This window comes from Orcinus orca, chromosome 4 (assembly GCF_937001465.1).
Source record: "Orcinus orca chromosome 4, mOrcOrc1.1, whole genome shotgun sequence".
NCBI lineage: Eukaryota > Metazoa > Chordata > Mammalia > Artiodactyla > Delphinidae > Orcinus > Orcinus orca.
In genome coordinates this window covers 7,386,452-7,410,794 of record NC_064562.1, presented here as the reverse complement: position 1 = coordinate 7,410,794, position 24,343 = coordinate 7,386,452, and the positions used below count along the sequence as shown (strand labels likewise).

The 24,343-nt window shown below is 35.6% G+C and overlaps 1 protein-coding gene across 1 annotated transcript in view; it reads left to right on the top strand.

The window, feature by feature from the left end:
* NAF1 (nuclear assembly factor 1 ribonucleoprotein) overlaps positions 1 to 23,075 on the top strand; it is a 38,847-nt gene extending 15,772 nt beyond the window's left edge. The window contains exons 3-8 of the mRNA XM_033421511.2: positions 519 to 612; positions 3,988 to 4,070; positions 9,286 to 9,446; positions 12,388 to 12,439; positions 15,591 to 15,693; positions 22,156 to 23,075. Of these exons, the coding sequence (XP_033277402.1) occupies positions 519 to 612; positions 3,988 to 4,070; positions 9,286 to 9,446; positions 12,388 to 12,439; positions 15,591 to 15,693; positions 22,156 to 22,613 (951 nt within the window). The 3' untranslated portion in view covers positions 22,614 to 23,075. The remainder of the gene's footprint in view (positions 1 to 518; positions 613 to 3,987; positions 4,071 to 9,285; positions 9,447 to 12,387; positions 12,440 to 15,590; positions 15,694 to 22,155) is intronic.
* Positions 23,076 to 24,343: the final 1,268 nt, after the last annotated feature.

Here is a 24,343-nt window from a genome sequence, read left to right as displayed (position 1 = left end):
AGGCCAGAAATTCATCTCTTTCACACAGCCCCAGAAAAGTTAGCTGTTTCTCTGTTCAGCTGTTTAACCACAGTCAAATTAATTAACCAACCACATTAAGGCAGCTCAGAACTCTCCTTGTGTGGAGAAACTGGAAATATTTCTCTTCGAATGGAATGTCTCTGGGAGTTACTATGTGAGTTGTCTCTTTTCTTTACCTTGGATTCCTTAACAGCAGTTTTTGGGGGTAGGGGGAGGGTGGTTTCTTGTTCAAGTATGATTAGGAAAATCTAGAATGGTCTTCAGGCCTGTGTTCTTATGGGTTAGGCTGTAGACACTAGATCGCTTGAGTCACTTAGGTGGGGAGATGTTGAAGGGGGGAGAAATGCTTAGACACTGAAAAGGACAACATCCAAGAGATGACAAGTACTTAATGTTATGTCTCAGAAACGGGTGTACCACTCTACATGGAAACTGTCCTTTTTTTAAAAGTTAACTTGTTGAAGCTGGAGGAAGGTTAATGCTTTCTTATATTTCAGGAACTACCTACTGTTGAAGAACTCACTATTGTTCTGCCTGAAGGTATTGAATTAAAGCCTCTTGGGATGGTTTCAAGTATTATTGAACAATTAGGTATGTAAATATTTTTATTAATAAAAATTATCATTTATATCCAAGCATGTACTAATAATGAAATCAAAGACTTTATGACTGGTAAATTTTCTCTGAAAGATGTAATAACACTTCATTTTACAGTCATTAGGTTTGAACAGATAAATTCAGTTTTTGCTTATACAAGTAATACATTGTCTTTATAAATACAGTGTCTTTATAAAAATTTAAAGTGTGCTTTTACTGACATACTTCTCCAGAATTTCTTTGATTTGGTATATTTTCTATTGCTGTTAAATTACTACAAATTTAGTGGCTTAAAACAACACATTTATTAGTTTACAGTTCTGTGGGCCAGAAGTGTGATATGGGTCCCACTGGCTAAAATCAAGGGGTCCATCAGGCTGAGTTCCTCTCTGGAGGCTCTGAGGGAGAATCCTCATATTCCTGACCTTGTCAACATCAAGGGGCTGCCGCCTTCCTTGGCTCATGGCTCCCTCCCTTCATTCTCAAAGCCCATAATGTAGCTTCTCTCTGACCTTCTTTCCTCATCACGTGTCCCTCTGACTGCAGCCTGGAAAACGTTCCCTGCTTTTAAGGACTCCTTAGATGGGGTCTACCCACATAATCCAGGATCATCTCCCGTTTCAAGCTCCTTAACCTTAATCACATCGGCAAGGTCTCCTTTTTAACATAAAGTAACATCCACAGGTTCCGGGATTAGGGTGTGGATGTCTTTTTTTGTTTGTGGGGTGGTGGGTAGAGGACTGGTAATCTGCCTATTGCCTTTGATTTTATCTTATAAACATGTAAATTAGAAAGTTCTGTGATTTAACACCGATATTAATATCATGAAATATGAACCCACTGGAATACATGGGAACTAGATTCTACAGATTTCTTTTAGCCCCAGGATGTGAAGTACATATAGGAGAGACTTTGAAATTAATGTCTCTACCATTACCTCTCTAGTAATAGACTCCTAAAAATAGGACTCAGAGTTGACAAAGTCATAGGATTTCTTTAAAAATATTTTATTTATTTATTTATGGCTGTGTTGGGTCTTAGTTGCGGCGCGCAGCATCTTTCGTTGTGGTGCGCAGGCTCTTTGTTGCAGCATGCTGGCTTCTCTCTAGTGTGGCGTGCAGGTTCCAGAGTGTGTGGGCTTTGTAATTTGCAGCACATGGGCCCAGTTACCCCATGGCATGTGGGATCTTAGTTCCCCGACCAGGGATCGAACCCACGTCCCCTGCATTGGAAGGTGGATTCTCTACCACTGGACCACCGGGGAAGTCCCAAAGTTTTAGGATTTTTGAACTGGGAAAAAGACCTAAATTGTCCACCAGTCCTTAGTTTATGACTTAAGAGGCATAGAAAAATTCAGGTCGGGGCTTCCCTGGTGATGCAGTGGTTGAGAATCTGCCTGCTAATGCAGGGGACACGGATTCGAACCCTGGTCTGGGAGGATCCCACATGCCGCGGAGCAACTAGGCCCGTGAGCCACAAGTACTGAGCCTGCGCGTCTGGAGCCTGTGCTCCGCGACAAGAGAGGCCGTGATAATGAGAGGCCCACGCACCACGATGAAGAGTAGCCCCCACTTGCCACAACTAGAGAAAGCCCTTGCACAGAAACGAAGACCCAACACAGTAAAAATAAATAAATTAATTAAAAAAAAAGAATAAGGTCTTAAAAAAAAAATTCAGGTCACTTGCTCTTGTGATCAGTCAATGGTAGAAATGGAAATCTGTCTTTTTGATCTTTTTATGTGTCCATATCACTATTTTAAAAATTAATTCTTATCTAATTTTGCAGTTTATTAATGAAAATTCCAATTAAAATGAAACTTTTTTACAAAAATCATAATTAAAACTCTTTACATCACTGTTGAGTCATTACATTTACTAGTTTTTGAATTATCTTATGGTATTTAATATGCACAAATAAGTCAGACAGGAATTTATTGGACTTGATGTAGATAGAAGAAATTTAGGTCATAATGTTTATTCTCAAGGGAAAGAAACGTAAACTATATGATACACATGGACTAACGCTTTTCAAGGATACTGTTTTGAATAACACATCTTAATAGACTAACAAAATTTTCAACCTGGTGGGAATAAAGAGTAATGAATCAAATAGCACATGTTACTGTTGTATCAATAAATGCTTGTTGCACACTCTGTTTGGAAAGCTTAAAACATCTAACACTATTTGGACCTTTTACAGAAAGGAGTGTACAATAAGTATTAATCCACTAGGTTGTGGTGATAGCTCTGTCTGGATTTGACCATGTAATCATGTTAATCTCTTGAGTACTGTTTTCTTACCTTTCTATAAAATGAGGGTTTTGGATTAGGTGATTTTTAATTTTCATGTAATTTTTGACTCCTTGAGAAGGGGATTGGGAGGGAGAGAAGACTGAGAATAAATTCTGCTCACTGTTATTACCTATCCTTGTCATCTTTATTCCAGGAGCAGATCTAACTCAAAAATTGTTGACCTGTGATCTGTTCCTTATGTGCATGTTCAGAACTTAGAAGCACTAGCTCTTGAAATTAATTGGGATACAATTGAAAATCTTTGAGTGGATTTTAATAATCTGAACTAATATTTCAAGTGGATATTCAAGTGGAAATACTTCAATATTTCCACTAATTTTCCAAGTGGAGATGGCATTATCTGTTTAATGTGACAGAGTATTCTTGTTTGTTGCTTTAATTTTCTAAGAACCTGTTGTGTGTGTGTGTGTCTGTTTGAGGTGTGTATGTTTGTTTTCCTCTTTGCTGTGGTAGATTGGTTGTTTGACATTTGTGGCACTTACACGAATTGGAGATTCTGCTAGACCAGTGGAATAATGCTTTTTGCCTTTTGAGAAGGGAAATGATAAAAATTACTGGGAGTTCTATCATTCTTACTTCAGATGTTCAGAGGAAAATATATTTGTGAAATCTAACTTTTTCATATATCAGTAAGTAATCAGTGCTTTGCAGAAAAGAATTTCTAGGGTGAGAAAGAAGACTAATTTCTTCTAAAACAGGAGTTAGTGACTAAACGTGAGATTATTCTTTTTAGGGTAAAAATTGCTTGAGAAAATGATCAGCTTGAATTTGTTGTCTTAATGGATGATTCCAATTTTCTGTGAGATTTTGTACTTTAATTTTTTTTCTTAGAACTGTAGCTTTCATATAAAATAAAATAATGTAGAATTTATTTCCCTGTGCTACTTGGTAATAAATAGACTTTGTTTTTTTATCCAAGAGAAATAGTTACTGAGGTATATTATCCCCCCTTAAATTTCATTTTAAATTATGTTGGAATTAAAGCCTAAATTCTCATTTAAATTCTACATTATCTTCTGATTAAATCTTGAAATAATCTTTTTGTTTCATTTTCAGTAATAATTGAATCTATGACTAACGTACCTCCAGTTAATGAGGAGACTGTAGTTTTTAAAAGTGATCGACAGGCAGCAGGAAAGGTTTGTAAAAAATATTCAGATCCTACTAATTATCCTGTTTCTTTGTTGATTGGTTTTTCTGACTTTCACTGTCTTAAAAAGTTTATTAATTTTAGTACATGAGCAATCTAGAGCTCTCAAATTTTAGTACATTCCTGATTTTCTTCAGTACTTCGTGTCTGCCTGTACATTGGTTTAATACTGCTTATTATCCTTTGCTGTTTGTGTCATTAAATACACATGTATACAGATTTTTCCTGATGTTTGTCAGGTTGTTTGCCAGGCAGTGGGTCTGTGTATTGAATAAGATACAGTTCCTCCAGGTACTCAGTTAGGTGCAGGAGACTTTCCACTGCATAGTTGTTCATACACTTTTTTGGTTTGTGAGGCCCTTTGAATAGTGACTCTCAAAACTTTTTAGACTTTGCCCTCCTCAGGTGGAAGCTGAGAGTGGAATATTTCAAGTGGAAAAAGATTTCAGTGATAGCAGTAAAGTGTCACCGTAGGCACTTTCTGGGGAATTATGAATATGTGTATCATCGAAAGGTTGGGTCCCTTTTAACGTCTTACTAATGGAACAACCCCACATGCTGCATGTCCAACCTTAAGAGGGAGGAAAGACCCCACATTTTACCCTGCAAATAACAGTTCAGAGTGGTCAGCAGAAGACATAAAACCGTCCAAGATGAAGAATGTAAATACCAACCAGGTGTTCTTTTTCTGGCAGCAGGGACAGAGTTATATTCACCTCGGGACTCCCCACTGTGTGTAGTACAGTCCTTCGTAAATTATATGTGCTGAGTAAATATGTATTGAGTTGAAAACAAACAGGTAAGAAACCAGCTGCTATCTTTGGAGAAGCAACTTTCTGGGTTTATTTTTTCCTAGATAAGCAACAGTTGGTGTCTTTTTTTGTTCGGAGAGATATAGTTTGTGTTTAATCAGAAAAAAGCATGTATTTTGAACTATATTATTAGATCAACTCACATAACTTTCCCTTTTCTATGCCTTTTCCTGCTGTTCTATTCTAACACAAATTAGAAAGGGATCAGGCTTTTATCAGGGTCCTGCCACCCTGCACTACCTACTTTTTAGGTCACCAGACTAATTTACCAAAGAGAAATGAGTTTCTTACGATTGCAAAGCAGTCAGCAACAGAATTAATTGGGGTCTAGAGCTAATACTTTTTGGCAATTCTTGAGAAAGTTTGCAAAGAGAAGAAAGACTTTTTAATACTGAAGGATGGTGCTGTGCTTTTCTCCCTTTCAAATACTTAGGCTTAGTACTTTTGTTTCAAGTATGAATCTCAGTGCTTTTGATTCAGAGGAAGAAGTACTGCAATACAGAACAAACCCTATTTACTGCTGGTGGCTTTGTAAGGGGTTAGAGAGATTCTAGGGGCTTAACCTTGGAGGCTGTTGAGAGAGAGAGAGGAGTGGAAGTGGGTGGACACTGCTGGGGAGGGAACTCTCCATGCACAGGCAGGCTGGTGTGCCTCCTCAGGGGAGGCCAGGTAGCAGAGGCAAGGGAAATGCACTTCCTGCTCTTCTTGACTGAATTGAAACTGATCATTTCCATGATTCCTTTTATTTATGATTTTCATGACAGTTCCTTTTTCTTTAATAGCTAACTTAGACAATTTCAATTTCAGTATACTCAACACTTCACTAATTTTGAAAACCTCTAAACTCACATTTCTTATATCCCCCAGTACATTTGAATTTTCAGTCCTGAATAATATTAATACTCAGCCCTTCTGTCATTTAACCTTGGAACAAGTCGGATAAAAATATAATATTTACGTCTTTAACTTTAGCTATGTGGTATAAGTCTAGAAAGAAAAATTAAATCTCTCTCCAAATTTTACATAGAAAGCTTTGTAAATTCAAGAAGTGACAAGTCTTTGAAAAATATTTGATTATAAATCTAAGCACCTTGAAATAATCCCCAAGATAATGGTGGAGGTGTGGAGGGTTGAGAGTATCAGTTAAACAACCAGTGATCAGAAAATGAAATTGAATCTCTTAGATATTTAGCATATATTATCCAGACACTAAATTGGTTTTACGTTTAATGTTAAACCTTTGCACGTCCTTCCTTTTCCCTCTCCTCTTCAATAACAATAATGATCAGCTACAGTGTCAAATGTTTTGTGTATATTTTAAAATTCACTGAAACTCTGTAAGGAAGTGGAATTATCCCCATTTACTCAAAAATCACAATAGCTAAAAAGGAACAAAGTGGAGTTTACAACCCAGGTGGTCTGATTTTTTTTTCCCCTTCCACCTCCCTCCCTCCCCCTTTCCCACTGATTTAAGGAGGGCAACCTCAGATTTGAATTTCTACTTTTGCACTTTCATCCTAATAATGATTAGTTCCTCTTGATAATTAGTGAATGGAATTCCATTTTTAATGTGAGTTCTTTAATATTAGGGGATTTTTAAAAAGTGACCAACCTATTATCACCTGTTATATCTATATAACTTGAATTTCTTTGCATTTAGTTTTGAGCATTTGTTCAAGCAGGTTGTGTTTTTGTTATTTTTTGTTTTACTTTTTAACAAATGAGAACTTTAATAATCAAAAATCAGCAACTGAGGATGTAATAAGATAGGTACTTTTAATGCAGTTGGTTTAAATTGGTCTAAGGTATTTGGAAAGTTGTTTAGTAGCTTAAATCAAGAGTTTTAATAATAATCATGCTTTTGGCTCCAATAATTCCATTCCTTACAAATCAATTTTCAGGAAATCTGAAGTACAGAGATTTACAGATAAAGGTATTTATTACGGGGCATCAGTTCTTACACTGAACAAATTGGAAGCTGTCTCAGTGTTCTACAATATAAGACAAATTAAATAAATTCTGCTAAATGTATAAAAGAGTGTTAAATAGCCACAGAAATTATGCTTATGAAGAATACATTTAACATGAAAAAACTTAAAGAAACTTTAGGTTTTAAAAGAGAGCAATAGATCAGTGGAACAGGATAGAAAACCCTGAAATAAACTCATGCACCTTACGGTCAGTTAATTTACAACAAAAGATATTACAATATTACATATTACAATGGAGAAAAGACAGTCTCTTCATTAAGTGGTGTTGGGAAAACTGGACAGCTACATGTAAAAGAGTGAAATTAGAACATTCTGTAACACCGTATTACAAAAATAAACTCAAAATGGATTAAAGAGTTAAATGTAAGACAGGATACTATAAAACTCCTAAAGGAAAACATAGGCAGAACACTCTGGCATAAATCGCAGCAATATTTTTTTAGATCCGTCCCCTAGAGTAATGGAAATAAAGGCAGAAATAAGCACATGAGACCTAATTAAACTTAAAAGCTTTTGCTCAGCAGAGGAAACTATAAACAAAAGAAAAGACAACCTACAGACTGGGCGAAAATATTTGCAGATGATGCTACCAATGGGATTAATTTCCAGAATAAACAAATAGCTCATACAGGTTAATATTTAAAAAAAAACAAATAAAAAACCCCATCAAAAAATGGGCAGAAGACCTAAATAGACATTTTTCCAAAGAAGACATACAGACGGCTAATAGGCAGGCACATGAAAAGATGCTCAATATCTCTAATTATCAGAGAAATGCAAGTCAAAACTACAATGGGGTATCATCTCACACCAGTCAGAATGGCCATCACTAGAAAGTCTACAGATAATAAATGCTGGAGAGGGTGTGGAGTAAAGGGAGCCCTCCTACACTGCTGGTGGGAATGTAAACTGGTGCAGCCACTATGGAGAACAGTATGGAGGTTCCTCAGTAATCTTAAAGTAGAGTTAGCATATGATCCAGCAATCCCATTCCTGGGCACATATCTAGAGAAAACTGTAAAAGATACATGCTTCCCAGTGTTCATAGCAGCACTATATTTACAGTAGCCAGGACATGGAAGCAACTTACATGTCCATTGACAGATGACTGGATAAACATGTGGTATTTACATAGAATGGAATATTACTCGGCCATGAAAAAGAATGAAATAATGCCATTTGCAGCAACATCGATGGACCTAGAGATTGTCATAGTGAGTGCAGTAAGTCAGAGAAAGATAACTATTGTATGATATTACTTATATGTGGAATCTAAAACAATGATACAAATGAGCTTATTTACAAAACAGAAATAGACTTGCAGACATAGAAAACAAATTTATGGTTACCAAAGGGGATAATGGGGTGTGGGGAGATAAATTATGAGTTTGGGATTAGCAGATACACACTACTACTATATAAAAAATATACAACCAGGACCTACTGTATAGCACAGGGAACTGTACTCAACATCTTGTAATAATCTAATGGAAAAGAATCTGAAAAAGAGTACACACACACACGTGCATTACTGAATAACTTTAATGTACACCTGAAACGAACACATTGTAAATTAACTATGCTTCAATTTAAAAAAATAGTTAAAATAAAATGGAGCAATATACAAAAGTGTGATATAGTCTCAAAAGAAAAAAAATTGTTAATAGGAAAAAGACTGGAAAAATCTACACTGCTACTGATCATGGTCTAGTTTCTATAATGTACATTTATTATCAGAAACATATTTAAAAACTCAGGCATTTATATTGGGAAGAGTTTGAAATCAAGAGGCTCCCTTTCATCATTTATAAAACATTTTCAAAAATAAAATAATAGATATGCTAAAAGCAGTTCCTTTACCTAAAAGTTAAAGGCTGTATGGTATCTTTGGTTTTTGAGAAATAAACAATTTCAAGTTCAAATCTACTTTACTACTTTTTGAATTAAAAAATGTTGTCATTTAATATTATAAAAATGTTAACAACTCTGAAAACGGCAGAAGTGACTGAATCTAAAAGAATCAAAAAGTTCCATTTCATAAGATTTTAAATGACAGCATTTTATTTCTCAAACGTTACCAACTGTAATTCTTTTGTTTGTATCTTATAACTTAAATGAGCAATAACAAAAACAATTTATTTGCGTCTAGTTGGTAATTGGTACCACCAAAATGATTTAAATTTAGCAAGGAACAAACTTGTCACAGTTATTTTAGATTCATAGAAAGGAAATCTGGAATAAACTAATGCATTTATGATCAAAATGTGAAGGCTTTATGAGTACGCAGAAATGACTTAAACTTTTATTGATTTTATATTGACAGCAATTACCTTTGAAAACATTTATCGGGTTTCTTTATTTTGCAGTTAAAGGAGAACTTTATGTGTCTTCTCTTTCATAGATATTTGAGATATTTGGCCCTGTTGCGCATCCATTTTATGTGTTACGGTTTAATTCTTCAGAGCACGTTGAGAATAACAGTATTAAAATAAAGGACACTATGTATTTTGCTCCATCAATGAAAGACTTCACCCAGTATATATTCACAGAAAAACTTAAACAGTAAGTACGTTATTGGCATGCTATTTCTTTGCTTATCTAATATTTATGTTTTAGGAGTAATTCTCAGTGATGTAGTTTCTTGTAGTTAAAATGGTATCTATCTAACAAAGAGTTCATTTGTCTTCCTGGTAACACCTCTGAAAGCTACAGTTGTTATCAGATTTTATAGGTCGAGATCATTTGTATCTTTTGCCCAAAATGACATGATCAACTAGTAAGAGCATGTTTGGGCCATATACTTTTGTCAATTTTAATTCATTATTTTTTCTATTATATACCTCCTTTCATATATATGCTACTTTACCATTAGTATTATAATTTTTTTAAAAAAACCTTTTCCATTTTAAATAAAAATTTCTTTGGATTACATTCATAGGCTTCACTATTTAATGAAACTATAATTCTCAAGAAGAAAAAAGCAAATGAGTAAATTTCAGGTTGCTTATAAATTGTAAACTTAATAGAAGAGAGAACTAAAATGTGTGTTGTGTATCAAGCCATGGTTAACAGGGTTGACTTCACCAGCAAACCAGCGGTCTCCCTTCTGTCTGGATGCTATATGAAATATGCTATATGATGCCTGTGGCATGTGTCTGATAATATTTCTGTTCCCACCGATGAGCTGTATATTTGCCAGGTGTAAATTGTGTTGCCAGGTGTTAGCTGTAGAGCTGTTTATATCAGTTAGGTTTTTTTATTATAATTACATAATTAATTTTTGCACAAACCAGTGACATACGAATTCAAGTAGAATAGCTTTTTCTATAAACATAAGTTAAATGCTTTGGAAAGATGTAATGAATATGAGCCAATAAAAATATTGCCCAGTTAGGGACGGAAGAAAAGACCTCAAGGGATTGGCAGAGAGTAGATCTTAAATCTGAAAAGACTTTGCACTCAGTTTGTCACAGAAGTCCCTTTGAAATCTACCTGTCTTTCAGTTGGAAACTTGAAATACAGGTGAAGCATTAGGGGTGTGGTTTTTGCAGGAGCTAACAGTGAGTAGTAACCCTGGTGCTTGTCAAACCCTGGTGCCAGTCCCAGCTGCAGGCCACGAGAAGGCCTCTCTACCACCTACATATTAAATCCAGTCTGCATTTCAGTTATGGGAAATAATCTCTGAAATGAGATGAACATTTTATTCCTGATAATTGATTAAACTCATGTTTAAGAATCCACACGATTATCTGAAGGAACTTAAGGTGTTCTTCAGGTTGCATAAGGTTAGTTTTTCTAAATGTTGACAAGAAAGGTGAATTAAATAGACAACAAAGTCATAGAGGTTTTAGTATGTTTTAAAATCATGCCTTAAATAATTAGCATTTCATTCTGTTTGAATATTAGGCTGTTGCTCTGGATGTGCCATATATTTAGCTTTTAATAGATAAAATATTTTAGCTAAAAATAGATAGGTTGAAAATATTTTCTGAAGATGTTTTTAGATAGATTTAGAAGCAGTCTTTGTACTGATTTGCAAGAACAAGAATTTTGTCCTAGAAAGAAAGAACAAGAAACTAAAGAATTGGGAAATTGAGCCCACCCTGCAGAAACCCAGCCTGAGAAAGACTTCTGTTCTAGGCTGCGTTTTTTGTGTCAGTCGTGGGGACTCCTTTGCCTTTGAGGTGGAGAAGTTCAGCTTCTCTCCAGCTTACCTTCTTCTAGTAAGGCTATTTTAATCTTAGCTTCCCATGAACTTAGTCTTTTGTTAAAGATGCTGTTTGAAGTGTTGCTTGATCTTTTCTATAGTAGATTTTGATTTTCTGTGGTGATACCCTACTTGGGGAGCTTTTACCATTTACATCTTTAAGATTCCACACTAAGGGCACCGCAGGCCATCAGATGGTATCCATACAAAAAGGAGTCCTGGAGCTATGATAAATGCATGGGTGTAAGATGATAATTAAAAGCAGAAAAATCATTGGTATACATCGTATATAATGTCAAAATTCTGAATTAAAATTTTAGAGCAAACTTAATGATTTCATGTCGTGCCAGCCCACAGACATCTGTAAATTGATTTTAATGGATTGTGGATTAATGGATTAATGATTTTAATGAATTAATTCCTGAGAATCTTCCATTTATTTTTGAGATTTGGTTTCAAGCAGGGAGGACAAAATCTACTCCTAATACCTTGTAATATTTTAATGTAATTGAATAACAAATATTGTCAAACTCTGAAATCAAGAAGATTAACCAGATAAGATTTAAAATGAGGTTTCAGAAATTATAATTGTACTTATAATAGATGTTCGTGCTTTTGTTGGTCATAGAGTGTAAAACTTTCCACCAAAAGTAGTTAATGCTTGTGATGATACTGTCCTTTGGGGTCTCCGAAGCTCCTCCTCCTTCCCAGACTAGATGCCCTTTGTCTCACCCTCTCGTCCTTGAGAGTCAGTCTTAGAGCAAGCCTTGGTTACTCAGGGAGGATCGCTGATATTCCTCAGGTAAATTGAGGAAGAAGAATTTCATGTTGTGATCTCTGTTGTTGAACCTGTGAAGTCTTAGACAAGGGAATGCCTCGTATTCATTTTTGTGTCCTTGGCACCTGGAACAGCATTTTGACCTTGTGGTATTGGTTAAGCATCTATTGAAGGAAGTTTATGAGCTGAGCTCAGGTATTATGAAACTGTCAGTCAAAGTCAGAGCATCTGGAGCTACTTAGGAACTGTAGAACCACTTTGCCCTGCACAACACAGCCTCGGCTTCTCATTCTGATTCCCTGCTCCTAATACTTACGTGTGCCTTTCCCACGTCTTCTTAAATGAGGTAAAGAACACAAAAATGAGCCTGTATTCTTTGCTCTTATTTTCATATATATTGCAAATTAAGATTGAGCTTAGGTCTTCTACTTTATTATTTTCCATACTATTAGGTTATAAGCACTTAACAAAATCTTAGTAAGTACCTTGACCCTTTGACCTTTGTTTTCCCCCCCTAGGGATAGGGGATCAGATGCATCATGGAAGAATGATCAAGAACCACCACCAGAGGTACACGTATAAGTCTTTTTACACAATGTTTGAGAGAGGAAGGTAGGACTCAATCTTATAAATCCATCAGTCTTGTAAATCCAATCTTATAAATCCTGAAGGAGGTCCTCAAGGCTGCTCACCAGTCACACTGCCTTTTGCCAGCCTATGTGCTCTCCCCTGTCCCAGATGGCTTTTATACCGCCCAGCGTTTGCGATCCCTTCAGGAAAAAAAATTTTCAGTCACATTTTAATAATTATCACCTTATCATTTTCCTTAAAATGTCCTATTTTTATCAATTCCATTGAGGCCTGGCAAAGGCAGAATTGTCACTATTAAAAAAAATTGTTTTTCTTTAGTAAGTTCACCATGTGGGACATGATTATACACCATCACATTTATTGATGGTGCTTTTAATAAGCTGCCTTTCTTTTGGAGGTACAGAATCATTACAGTCTTACCTACTTCTCCATTTTTTACAGTATAATTACCTCCCTAAAAAGAGTGTTCTTGTATTTCTTTCTTAAATCCATGCCAGCAAGACTATTTTTATGTCTCAAAGTAGCTTGATATATATAGTCTTCAAGTTATTAAAATATGAAAATTACAGCAGTGAATGTATACATTTATTAAAATAGTGTGAATTTATACAATATAAAAGAAAAATTGTAATTATTATAAGTGGGAGTTTTTAAATGTGCTCAGTAGTTCTGATGAAGTTTCTCAGTTTTGTAAATTCTTGGTATTGCAGATTTAATTTTGGTCATTTTAGATGTTCTCAAACAGTGCTGAAGGTTCATGGTCTATGTTAATTTCTGATTTTGCTGAAGCATCGGTCAGGGAGTGCCCACTTACATAGTCACTTAACCAGTGAGCAGTCCTAGTTTAGTATCCACACTGCCATGGGATTATGTTTTCTGATTTGTGTCATGTGTACATGTGATTTCCACTAAGACCCTGAAGATTCACTTAATGTTCTTAGTTATGTTCAGGACATCTTAAAAGTATTTGGGGATTCACAAAGGTCTTGAAACATATTTCTTGTGAAATCCATATATTCTAATACATCCCTGTTGTTTTAGACCTAAGCATTAAAGTTGTTAATTATGGAATTGTTAACAGTTTATAAAATTGATTTGATTGGGTTAATTTTAAAATTAAATCACAACATAGTTCGTGGGAATTGTTTTTTCCAAGTAGTCAACTGGATGTCTCTATTTCCATAATATGAGAAACTCTGAGATTCTAATTTTATAATGATCAGATTTTGTCATATAGGATTATTGCCTGGTCTTAATCGTAGACTAGAATTTGGAATTTGTGGGGTTTAAACTTAAAAAAAAAATCATGCCCTGAAAATAGGAAATACTGAACTGGGATAAAGGAGCATAATAGTGAATACATCTTATTCATCTCCACATCCATTTCTAAGATGAATACATAATTTGAGTTGAATAAATGTGTTCACTGAATGCAAATTTAAATTAATTTTAAATTAATAAGAAAAATGTGAATTTTTCTCTGATTTTGTGAGGTGGTAGCAAAATATTGCCAAAGTAGTCGCTCTAAAATAAACTATTGCCAGTTAAGATCCTTTAATACATCCCTCCTGCTTTTTTTTTTTTTTCTTAACATCTTTATTAGAGTATCATTGCTTTACAATGGTGTCCTCCTGCTTTTTAGGATAATGTCCAGTTGTTTAAACTGGCCCCATAAGGGTCTTTATTAACTTCTCCAATTTCATCGTCTCAAAGTTTGCTGTGTAAGAAGCTTTCGCTTTGCCTTTGAGAACCATTTGTACTTCTCTAATATACGGTGCCTTTGCACGTATCCCCCACCCACCAAAAGCTTCCTTCTCCTTGTTCATTGCTGACTCATCATCAGAGATTCATCCTGGGTCTTCCGTATCAAGTCTTCCTTGCCCTCTTTCCTCTTTCTTTTGCCCCATAATCCCAGAGCACTGTCATAGCACTTGTTTATTGGCTTATTTATCTGTTTTCTCATTTGAACCGTTTCAGAGAAAGCAGTGTCTTCCATCTGATCTCAGTACTTTCGAGTGCCTGGCTCAATACCAAATTTAACATGAGCTTAAAAATTTTAGCACATTAAAGATCAGTAATAGAAGATCATGTGTTTCAGGGTACTAAAATTAGTTGATGTTTTTGAATTTGATTATAGATTCTGAGGCATATCAACTCTTGGTTCATGGAAGATTCAATCTAGAATGTATTTCAGCAAGACCATACTGAAAATCCCGTACAGAAACTTTCATATGTATTTTATTTCTTCCTTTTAATTAGGGAACACATGTATACACAGTGACCCTGCTTTTGTATTTTTTTTAACGAAACATAGTAATTATTTTCTGAAATTAATAGAATAGTAAAATACCTGAATTCCAAGAAATCATAGAAGTTATACATAGCTAATAGGTCTTGGTTTTTGGTAGGTTGTAACAGTGGATCCCAATTCTTAGTAACATCTGAATTTTCCCTCTTGTAATTTAAGATGATTTCTTCTTGGAAGTTGGGTCATTCATGTATCTGCTTATCAAAGCCTTTTCCTACGGTCCTATCCAAAGGGCATCCTAGTGATTTTCCCCACCCTTACTTTGCCTTATTATTTATTTATATCCCTTACTATACCTCACATTGTATTATTAAAATAATCCCTATAAAGTGTTTAAAACAGTGCCTGGCATATAATGGGTGTGTGTAAATTTTTGAATAAATGAAGGGTATAACATTCACTTCCATTTTTATATTAGATCTGATAATTTATGTATTTGCTTATTCCTAACTACTCCTGTCTTTCGAATTGTTTGGCAGCTGGCACTATGATGAATCGTGACTCTAAGCTGGAAGTCAGATTTCTAGCTAGGGAATGCCCATATCTGAAGGATGTTTAAGATCAGCATTTTAAAGTTACCTATCTGAAACTTTCTAGGAATTCAAAACAAAACAATATAAAAAAAATCTTCAGTACTCATCTTCTGTGTTAGAGTCATTAGGCATTTATCAAAAAATATTTTATTTTTCTATCATATCTGATTTGAATATTACTGGTAAATATTAAGTATTGAAAAGGGTAACTTTTCTGTCAGGGTCACTGTTAAATATATACCATTGAATTGGTAAATGCATGTGATGTAAATCTATTTTTCTGTGGAAGGCCTTAGATTTCAGTGATGATGAAAAGGAAAAAGAAGCCAAACAGAGAAAAAAATCTCAGATTCAAGGCCGGAAAAAATTCAGATCTGAATTTAATGAACCAGGTGAGTTAAATGTAATATATAGTCATTTTTTCATCTTCATTTACATCTGTATAAGTTCCTCAGTAATAAAACTGAGGGAAACATCTGGAGTTCTTCTCTTTACGCTCTGGCATCTGGCTAGCATTGGAGGCATTACACACAGCATGCGATGTGGTGGGAGAGTCACAGGGGGATATTCATTGGTGGTTTTTCAGGCTCATGGATGTAAAAATGGCTCCTAGGGGTGAAAGGCAAACTAAGCCTTGGTAGAATCATTTGTACTCATCAGTACTTTTTTGTTTTTTTTTTAGAAAGCTGTTTGCTTCCATTTTTAGAATCAAATGATATGGTGCTGAAGCTAAAGTCAAGGTGTTTTATTTCCTATTGACATAATGCAATCACAGAAGAAAGTCTTCATGTTGCCTTTTTATATCCACATCCACTTCCCTCCTCCTGCCTCTTCCTCAGCTCCTGACAGCCACTGATCTTTGTGCCATTTCTGTGATATATTTTGTCCTGTCAAGGATGGTTATATAAATTAATGATTGGGTTTTGTCACTGAGCACCATTTTCTGGAAATCATCTAGATTGTTGTATGTATCAAGTTTCTTTTCATTCCAGGGTAGTATTCTGTGGTGTGAATATACCACAGGTAGTTTAACCATGCATCCATTGAAAGACATTTGGATTGTTAACAGTTTGGGGTTTTATGAAGAAAGCTGCTTTATATGTTTGTGCACAGATTTTTATGTGAACACAAATTTTCACATATCTCTGGGATAAATGTCCAAGAGTACAGTTGGGTTATATGATACAGTTGCAAGTGGACAACTTTGGGGTCAGGGACACTGACACACACACAGCCCAATGTAGTTGAAAATCTGTGTATAACTTACAGTTGGTCCTCTGTATCCGCAGTTATGCATCTGTGGATTCAGCCAACCCTGGATAGTATAGTATGTATTTATTGAGAAAAATCTGCTTATAAGTGGACCTGTGCAGCTCAAACACATGTTATTTGAAGGGTCCACTGTAGTTGCATGTTTAGTTTCTTGCGAAACTGCCATACTGTTTTTCGTGTGGCTTTACCACTTTATGTTCCTATCACCAGTGTGTGAGTGGCCCAGTTTGTCTGCATTCTCACTAGCATTTGGTATTGTCATTATTTTTTATTTTAGCCATTCTGATAGGTATGTAATGATATGTAATTGTGATTTTTAACTTGCATTTTCCTAATGGCTAATGATATTGAACAGCTTTCCATGAGCTCATTTGCTATCTGTGTATCTCTTCAATGATGTATTTGTTCATGTCTTTTGCCCATTTTCTAATTGTATTTCTGTGTTTTACTCTTGAGTTATGAAAGTTTGTACATAATTTCTTCCAGTCTATAGCTTGTGTTTTCATCCTCATAAAAGGATCTTTTGCAGAACAAAAATTTTTTATTTTGATGAAGCCCAGTTTATCTGCTTTGCTTTTATAGAGTCTGAGAATTTCTTTCCTAGACGTACCTCCCAAAGATTTTCTCTCTCTCTTTTTTTTCTGAAAGTTTTCAAGATTATTTTAGCTATTTTAGTTCCTTCGCCTTTCCATATGAATTTTAGAATAAACTTCCCTATATTGACAGAAAGTCTTGCCAGGATTTTGATAGGAATTGGGTTAAACCTGTATGTTGGTTTGGAGAGAATTGACATCTTAACTGTATTGAGTCTTCCATTCCACAAACATGGTATATATACATCACCATTAATTTAGATCTTTAATTTCTTTCACCAGCATTACGTAGTTTTCAGAATGCGAGTCCTGTACATTTTTTTGTCAGATATACACCTGAGTATTTCATTTTGGGGGAATCATTGTAAATGGTGTTGCATTTTTAATTCATGTTCATTTCTAGAATACAGAAATACAATTACTGTTTCTATGTTTAGCTTGTGTATTGTGAGCTTGCTGAACTCACTAGTTCTAGGAGTTTCTCCCTTGAGATTTTCAATATAGACAATGATGTCAATGGCAGTTAAGAACAATGCCCCCCCCCCCAGTCTGTATGCATATTTAGCTCTCTTTCTCACCATTACTAGCTATAACTTCTGGCACTATATTGAGTAAATATGTTTTGTTCCTGGTCATAGAAGAAAACATTCAGTCTTCCACCATTAAGTAAAATGTTAGGTGTAGGGGTACTGTAGATGTCCTTTATCAAGTTGAGGAAGTTTCTGTGTAGTTCTGTTTTCCCTGAGGTTTTTTTCAGGAATCATGAATTTTGTCAGAATTTTAAATTCTGACAATTGTTTTTCTGCATTGATTGATAAGATCACATGACTTTTTCATTACCTTGTTAGTAAAGTAGATTACATTGGTTTTAGAATATTGAATGAGCATCATGGGAATAAACTGTGGTGTATAATTGTTTGTATATGTTGTTGAATTTTGCTTATATTTTGATAAGGATTTTTATGTTTATATTCATGAGGAATATTGGTCTTTCTTTCTCTTTCTTCCTTCCTTCCTTCCTTCCTTCCTTCCTTCCTTTTCTTTTCTTTTCTTTTCTTTTTCTTTCTTTCTTTTTCTTTCTCTCTCTCTCCCCACCTCTCTCTTTCTTTCTCTCTTTCTTTCTCTCTTTCTCTCTCTCTCTCTGTCCCTCTCATTTTTTTTTACGTGGTTTTGATGTCAGCAGAAGCTTCCAACTAGCTTCATAAAATGACTTGGGAATTTTTTTTTATTATTTTCTTGAAAACATTTTGTAGATTTGGTATTAATTGTTTAAATGTTTGGTAAAAAGTCTCCAGTGAATCACCTCAGCCTGGAGTTATCTTTTTTTGGGAGACTTTTAATTACAAGTTCAATTTCCTTAATAGTGATATCTTTTTCACATTCGATAGATTATAGTAGGTTGTGTTTTTCAAGGAATTGGTCCATTTCATCTAATTTGTCAAGTAATTTGTGTAGAGTTGTTTACAATATTGCCTTAACATCCTTTTGATGTCTTTCCTGATATCGATCATTTGTGTCTTCTATTTCTTTGTCAGTTTTGCTTAGAGGATAGCCAATTATGTTGCTTTTTCACAGAGCCAGTTCTTTATGTCATTTAATTTTCTTTATTGTTTTTCTGTTTGCAGTTTCATTCTTTCAGCTCTTTATCATTAACTTTCTGCTGCTTGCTTTGGGTTTATTTTGTTCTGGTTTTTCTAGGTTCTTGAGGTGGGAGCTTATATTATTTATTTAAGACTTTACTGCTTAAACTTGTTCCACAGATAGTGGTGTGTTTTATTTATTGTGATTTAGCTTAATGTTCCTTTGTTTGTTTTTATTTACCTTGAGACATCCTCTTTGACCAATGGATTATTTAGAAGAGTATTATTTAGTTTCCAACTGTTTGGAGATTTTTCTGTTATTGATTTCTATTTTTGATTCCATTGTGGGTTGAGAACGCAATCTGTATGATTTCAATTCTACATTTTAAAAAAAGTTTTATGGAATATGGTCTATCTAGGAATATGATTTGGGGCAGTTGAAAGTAATGTGTATTTTGCTGTTGTGTGGTGGAGTGTTCTATAAATGTCAATTAGATCTTGTTAGTTGATGGTGGTATTGAAATTTTCTCTAGCCTTAGTGATTTTCTGTATAACTGTTTTGTCAGTTGTTGAGAGAGAGCATGTGGTTGGGGCATGCACATTTAGGATTACTATATTTTCTTGGTAGATAACCCCTTTATCATTATAAAATGTCCCAGTCTTTGCTCTGAAGCCTGTTTTATCTGATATTAATGTAGCTAATCCTTCTTTCTTTTGATTAATGTTTGCATATTATAGCTTGTTCCATCCTTTTACTTTCAACATGACTGGATCATCTGAAATGTTTCTTGTAGATTGTAGTTATGTTTTTTAATCCACTCTGCCAACTTCTGTGTTTTAATTGGTATATTTAGACCATTTATATTTAATGTAATTATTGATATGTTTGGGCTTTAAATCTGTGTTTTTCTGTATTCTCTCTAGTTTTTATTTCTTTGTTGTCTTTTTTCTGCCTGCTTGTGGTTACTGTAACATTTTTTAGAATTCCATTTGCATTTATCTGCGGTGTGGATTGTATCAGTTAATGTGGTTTTCTTTCAATGGTTGCTTTAGGTCTTAAATTTTATATACATAAGTTATCACAATCTGCTGTTGTCGTTTTACCAGTTTGAGTGCAGTGTAGAAACCTTGCCTCTCTATACATCCCTTTATTTTCCCTTGTTAATAATATAAATTGCTTTAATGTTTCCTATGTATACAATAAGAATCACATTAGCGGTTATAATTTTTGTTCCAGCCATCAAACATAATTTAAAAGACTCAGTCACAGAAGGAAATTCTACTGTATTTACTCCTGTTTTTGCTTACTGTGTTCTTCTTTCCTTCCGGATGTCTTAACAGTCTTTTCTTTTATTGTTTCGGTTTAGAGAACTTGCTTTAGTCATTCTATTAGGGTAGGTCTGCTGGAGATAAATTCGTAGCTTTTCTTCGTCTGAGAAAGTCTTTGGTTTCCCTTTTTCCTTAGATATTTTCACTGAATATAGAATTCTAGATTGCCAGTTTTCTTTCAGCACTTGAAAAATGTTGTGCCACTTCTTTCTGGCCTCTGTGGTTTCTGAAGAGACATCTACTGTCATTCAAATTGTTTTTTTCATGTGGGTAAGGTATCGTTTCTTTCTTCCTCTGCTTTCATGTTTTTTCTTTGTTTTTAGTTTTTAAAAGTTTGTGATGTTTCTTGGTGTAGACTTCTTTGGGTTTATCCTGACTGAAATCTATTTCGCTTTTTGAATCTGTGGGTTTATGTCTTATGCCATATTTGAGAAGTGTTCAGTCATTATTTCTTGAAGTATATCTTCTCCCTCATTTTTCTTCTCCTTTCCTTCTAGGATTCTGAAGATGTAAATATTAGTTATTTTGTTACAGTCCCACAGATCCCTGAAGCTCTCTGTTCATTGTTTCCCCAGTTTATTTCCTTTCTTTTTTTCAGACTAGATACTTTTCGTTGTTCTATCTTCTTTCTTCTGTCCCTTCGTTCTACTGTTGAGCCCTCCCTTCAGTTTTTAATTTTGATTATTAAATTTTCAGTTCTGAAATTTATTTTTCTTCTTTTTTTTTTTCTTTTTTGCTGAGGCTTTCTATTTTTTACTTGCTTCAGTGTGTTCCTAATTTTTTATTGAAGTGTTTTTATGATGACTACTTAAAAACATTTCTCTGATAATTCTAACATCTTTGTCTTCTTGATGTTGGCCTCACTTAGTTTTCCTTTTTCATTGAGTTTCAAATCTTTGTGGTTCTAGGTATGACGAGTGGTTTTTAATTGAAACGTGGACATATTAGTTATTATGCTGTTTTTGTTTTTAAAACTGTTCTGGCGGGGAAAGGAGGGAAGTTGCGTTATTACTGTTACTACCAGGTGGGGATAGGAGTTAAGCTTTTCTTTATAACTTCTGTTGACATCTGAAGCCGGGGGTGAATCATTACTGCTGCACATGGGCATGCCTCCTCTTGTGTCTGGTGGGGGTAAGAGTGCTTCTGGGCAGGCCTCCTTTTGTGTCTGGTGGGGGTAAGAGTGCCTCGTTACTGCTCCTGACACCATGGGGGATGGCCTTGTTATGCTGGGCACTGATGAAAGTCCTGACTCTCCTAGGTTTTCTCTGACTCCACCCCAAGTACAGGAAGTGGAGGAACACTGTATTACTGCTGGTGGAGATGCAAGTCCAGGTTCCCCATGAGGTCTCCACTGTCTTTGAGGGGAGGCTGGAAACTGGCTCCCTGCTCAGCCTCTTCTGACCACCCTGGTTGGGAGAGCTAGCCAGGCCCCTTACTCAGCCTTTGAGAATGTGAGTGAGGTTCCTGTCCAGTTTTCTCTGTGATGTTTGACTGAAATCAGCTGGTTATTGTCTCAAAGTTTTGTCTTGCTTTCCCTTACCTGATCTCTGGCCTTTTGGAGTCATTTAAAATTGATAATTTTAAGCCTTATAAAATTGTAATTACTGTAAGGTATACTGGAAGTTGAAGAAGACATTATTGAAATTTTAAGCAGTGGTTTTTTTTTTTTTTACTAGGGGCATAGAAGCCTCTAGCGTTATTCTTTTATTTATTTATCTGTTTAATTTATTTATTTTTATATTTTATTTTTGGCTGTGTTGGGTCTTCGTTTCTGTGCGAGGGCTTTCTCTAGTTGTGGCAAGCGGGGGTCACTCTTCATTGCGGTGCGCGGGCCTCTTCACTCTCGCGGCCTCTCTTGTTGTGGAGCACAGGCTCCAGATGCACAGGCTCAGTAGTTGTGGCTCACGGGTCCAGTTGTTCCGCGGCATGTGGGATCTTCCCAGACCAGGGCTTGAACCCATGTCCCCTGCATTAGCAGGCAGATTCTCAACCACTGCGCCACCAGGGAAGCCCCTAAACAGTGTTTTTTGATGTATTAAATTTAATTTTAATTTTGTTTTTATGCTTTTTTTCCCCAAAGGTGAAGATTTTGCAGAAGTACATCAGAATTGGAATGTTCATAGCTCTGCTTCAGAGCCTTCAAAAGGATATCACAGCAGAGAATTTACACGAGGGTTTTCCCGGGGCAGATATCCTCGGTCTTGTCCTGGCAGGCCCCCACCTCCGCAGTTTTATAACTCAGAGCACATGGTACCTCAGGAGACTTCAGGATTTCCACCCCAGAGACAGGATGGCCCTATGATGCCACAGTATCCCTTCCCTCCTCCCGGGTTTGACATGCATAACTTCTCACTCCCTCCCCCTCCACCACCCCCACCACCTGCATCTGCAAACATGGGCTGGGCTGCCCCTGCTGTGGCGCCTCACCCGTTAATTCCCCTACCGTACTCCCTCCCCCCACCTCCGCCCCCCCCACCTCTGCCTCCCCCCTCCTCTTCTGGAGATAGTAATGCTTCTCATTTTGGTCCTTACTATTAGGTGGATGTATGCATTTCCTGAGAAATGTGGACTTTATATATATATATATACACACACACATACACACACATGCGTGCACATGCGCGCGCGCACACACACACACACACACACATATATAGAGGAAGGATTTTTTTAAAAGAGATTATGTAGCTAGATTTTTAAAACATTGTAAATTACTAAATGGTTCCTTCAGTTGTAAGTTGATATATATTGTAACCTTTGTGAAATTGTATTCATGAAAATTTAACATTAAACTTGGTGGGGGGATCCAATTATGTGGTATTAAAACTTTGAACACCACCTAGTTAAACAGTATGTGTAGATCTAATAATAATAGATCTGGAGCAACTTTCATCATGGATTAAAACGTACTGAGCATATTGATTATGTTTTTGGTATATCTGAAAATAAGATGTTAAGTCCTATTGAGAGTCTTTAAAATAAACTATTTTTATAAACTTATACTTTGAAAATTGATTTTCATTGTAAATGCCGTTTACTAATAAACATAAATGTCCTAACTTTTTTTTTTTTTTTTTAAAGCAAGTGAAGGGTACAAAGAAGAAAAGCCTTAGGTCTTGGCAGCAGTCATGTCTATAATTAAAGTTAATATTTATTTATTTTGCACAGGCAGGCTTTCCATTATCTATGCAAATTTCCATTATTTGGGCATGATCCAGTAGGCTTTACTGTTTAACCACGTAAAGAGACACAAGGATTATTCACAGTAGCATGTATTTACCGCCACACTAGGAGACTGTGTCTCCATATCTGTTTCCCAGATGCTCGGATGCCTGGCACAGAATAAGTACTTAATAAATATCTATTGAACGACAGACTGAATTTAGAGTTTTTAATTAAATGACCAGTGAGTATTATTTTACATGATTCATGTACTCATGAAACATAAACGTAAGGAAGTTAGAGAATTTGAGAGATAGAAGAGGCCTTGGGAATAGCCGGAACTAGTCCTAATTTAATAAGTATGGAGCACCCTGACTAGGGGCTCCAGGGAAGTTAGGTCACCAGGGTCGCCAGTGAGGTGGCAAGGAGTTAAACCTAGTTCTGATTCTCAGACCAGCACTTTCTACTAAATTGGTGTTTTTCAATCTTTCGTTCCTTGACACTCTTACAAAATAGTACTTGTATGCACATTGGGGTAATCTGCTAATTTATCACAAGCCCCTGGACTCTGGTTGCACTGAGACCCCACTTCGCCTCCCTATGGGCTGAGGAGACTCTTTTCAGGGTTACCGGGTAATAAGGTGAGAGGTTCTTGCTCTGGTAATACCTTGGCTTTATCATGTTGTGCTTTATGATTCTTTCTTGAAACATTACTGCAGCTTCTCTTTAGGAGTTGTCTTCATAGATTATGGCGCTGTCTTCTGGTTGATGGAATATTGTAAGAGTTAAGTGAGATTATATCTAAGAACACTAAGAAAACCCCAAAACTTTTTTATAAAAATGGGAAGAGTGAGATGTTGCCATCCAGTTACAGCAAATCAGTAAGCTGTTATAATCACCATGGCATTTAGAAAATCTTTAGACCTCTGTCCAAAAGTAGTCGGTAGATATTTGACAGTAGTTATTTAATATCTGAAGAAACTTAGAGCTGAGCCATACCATTTGATTTCTGGTTTCAATTAAGCTGCTACCTTAAACACTTAGATCCAACTTGCCTTCCTCTCTATACTTAATTCAAGGCTTTTGAAACTTCAAAAATCACTTGA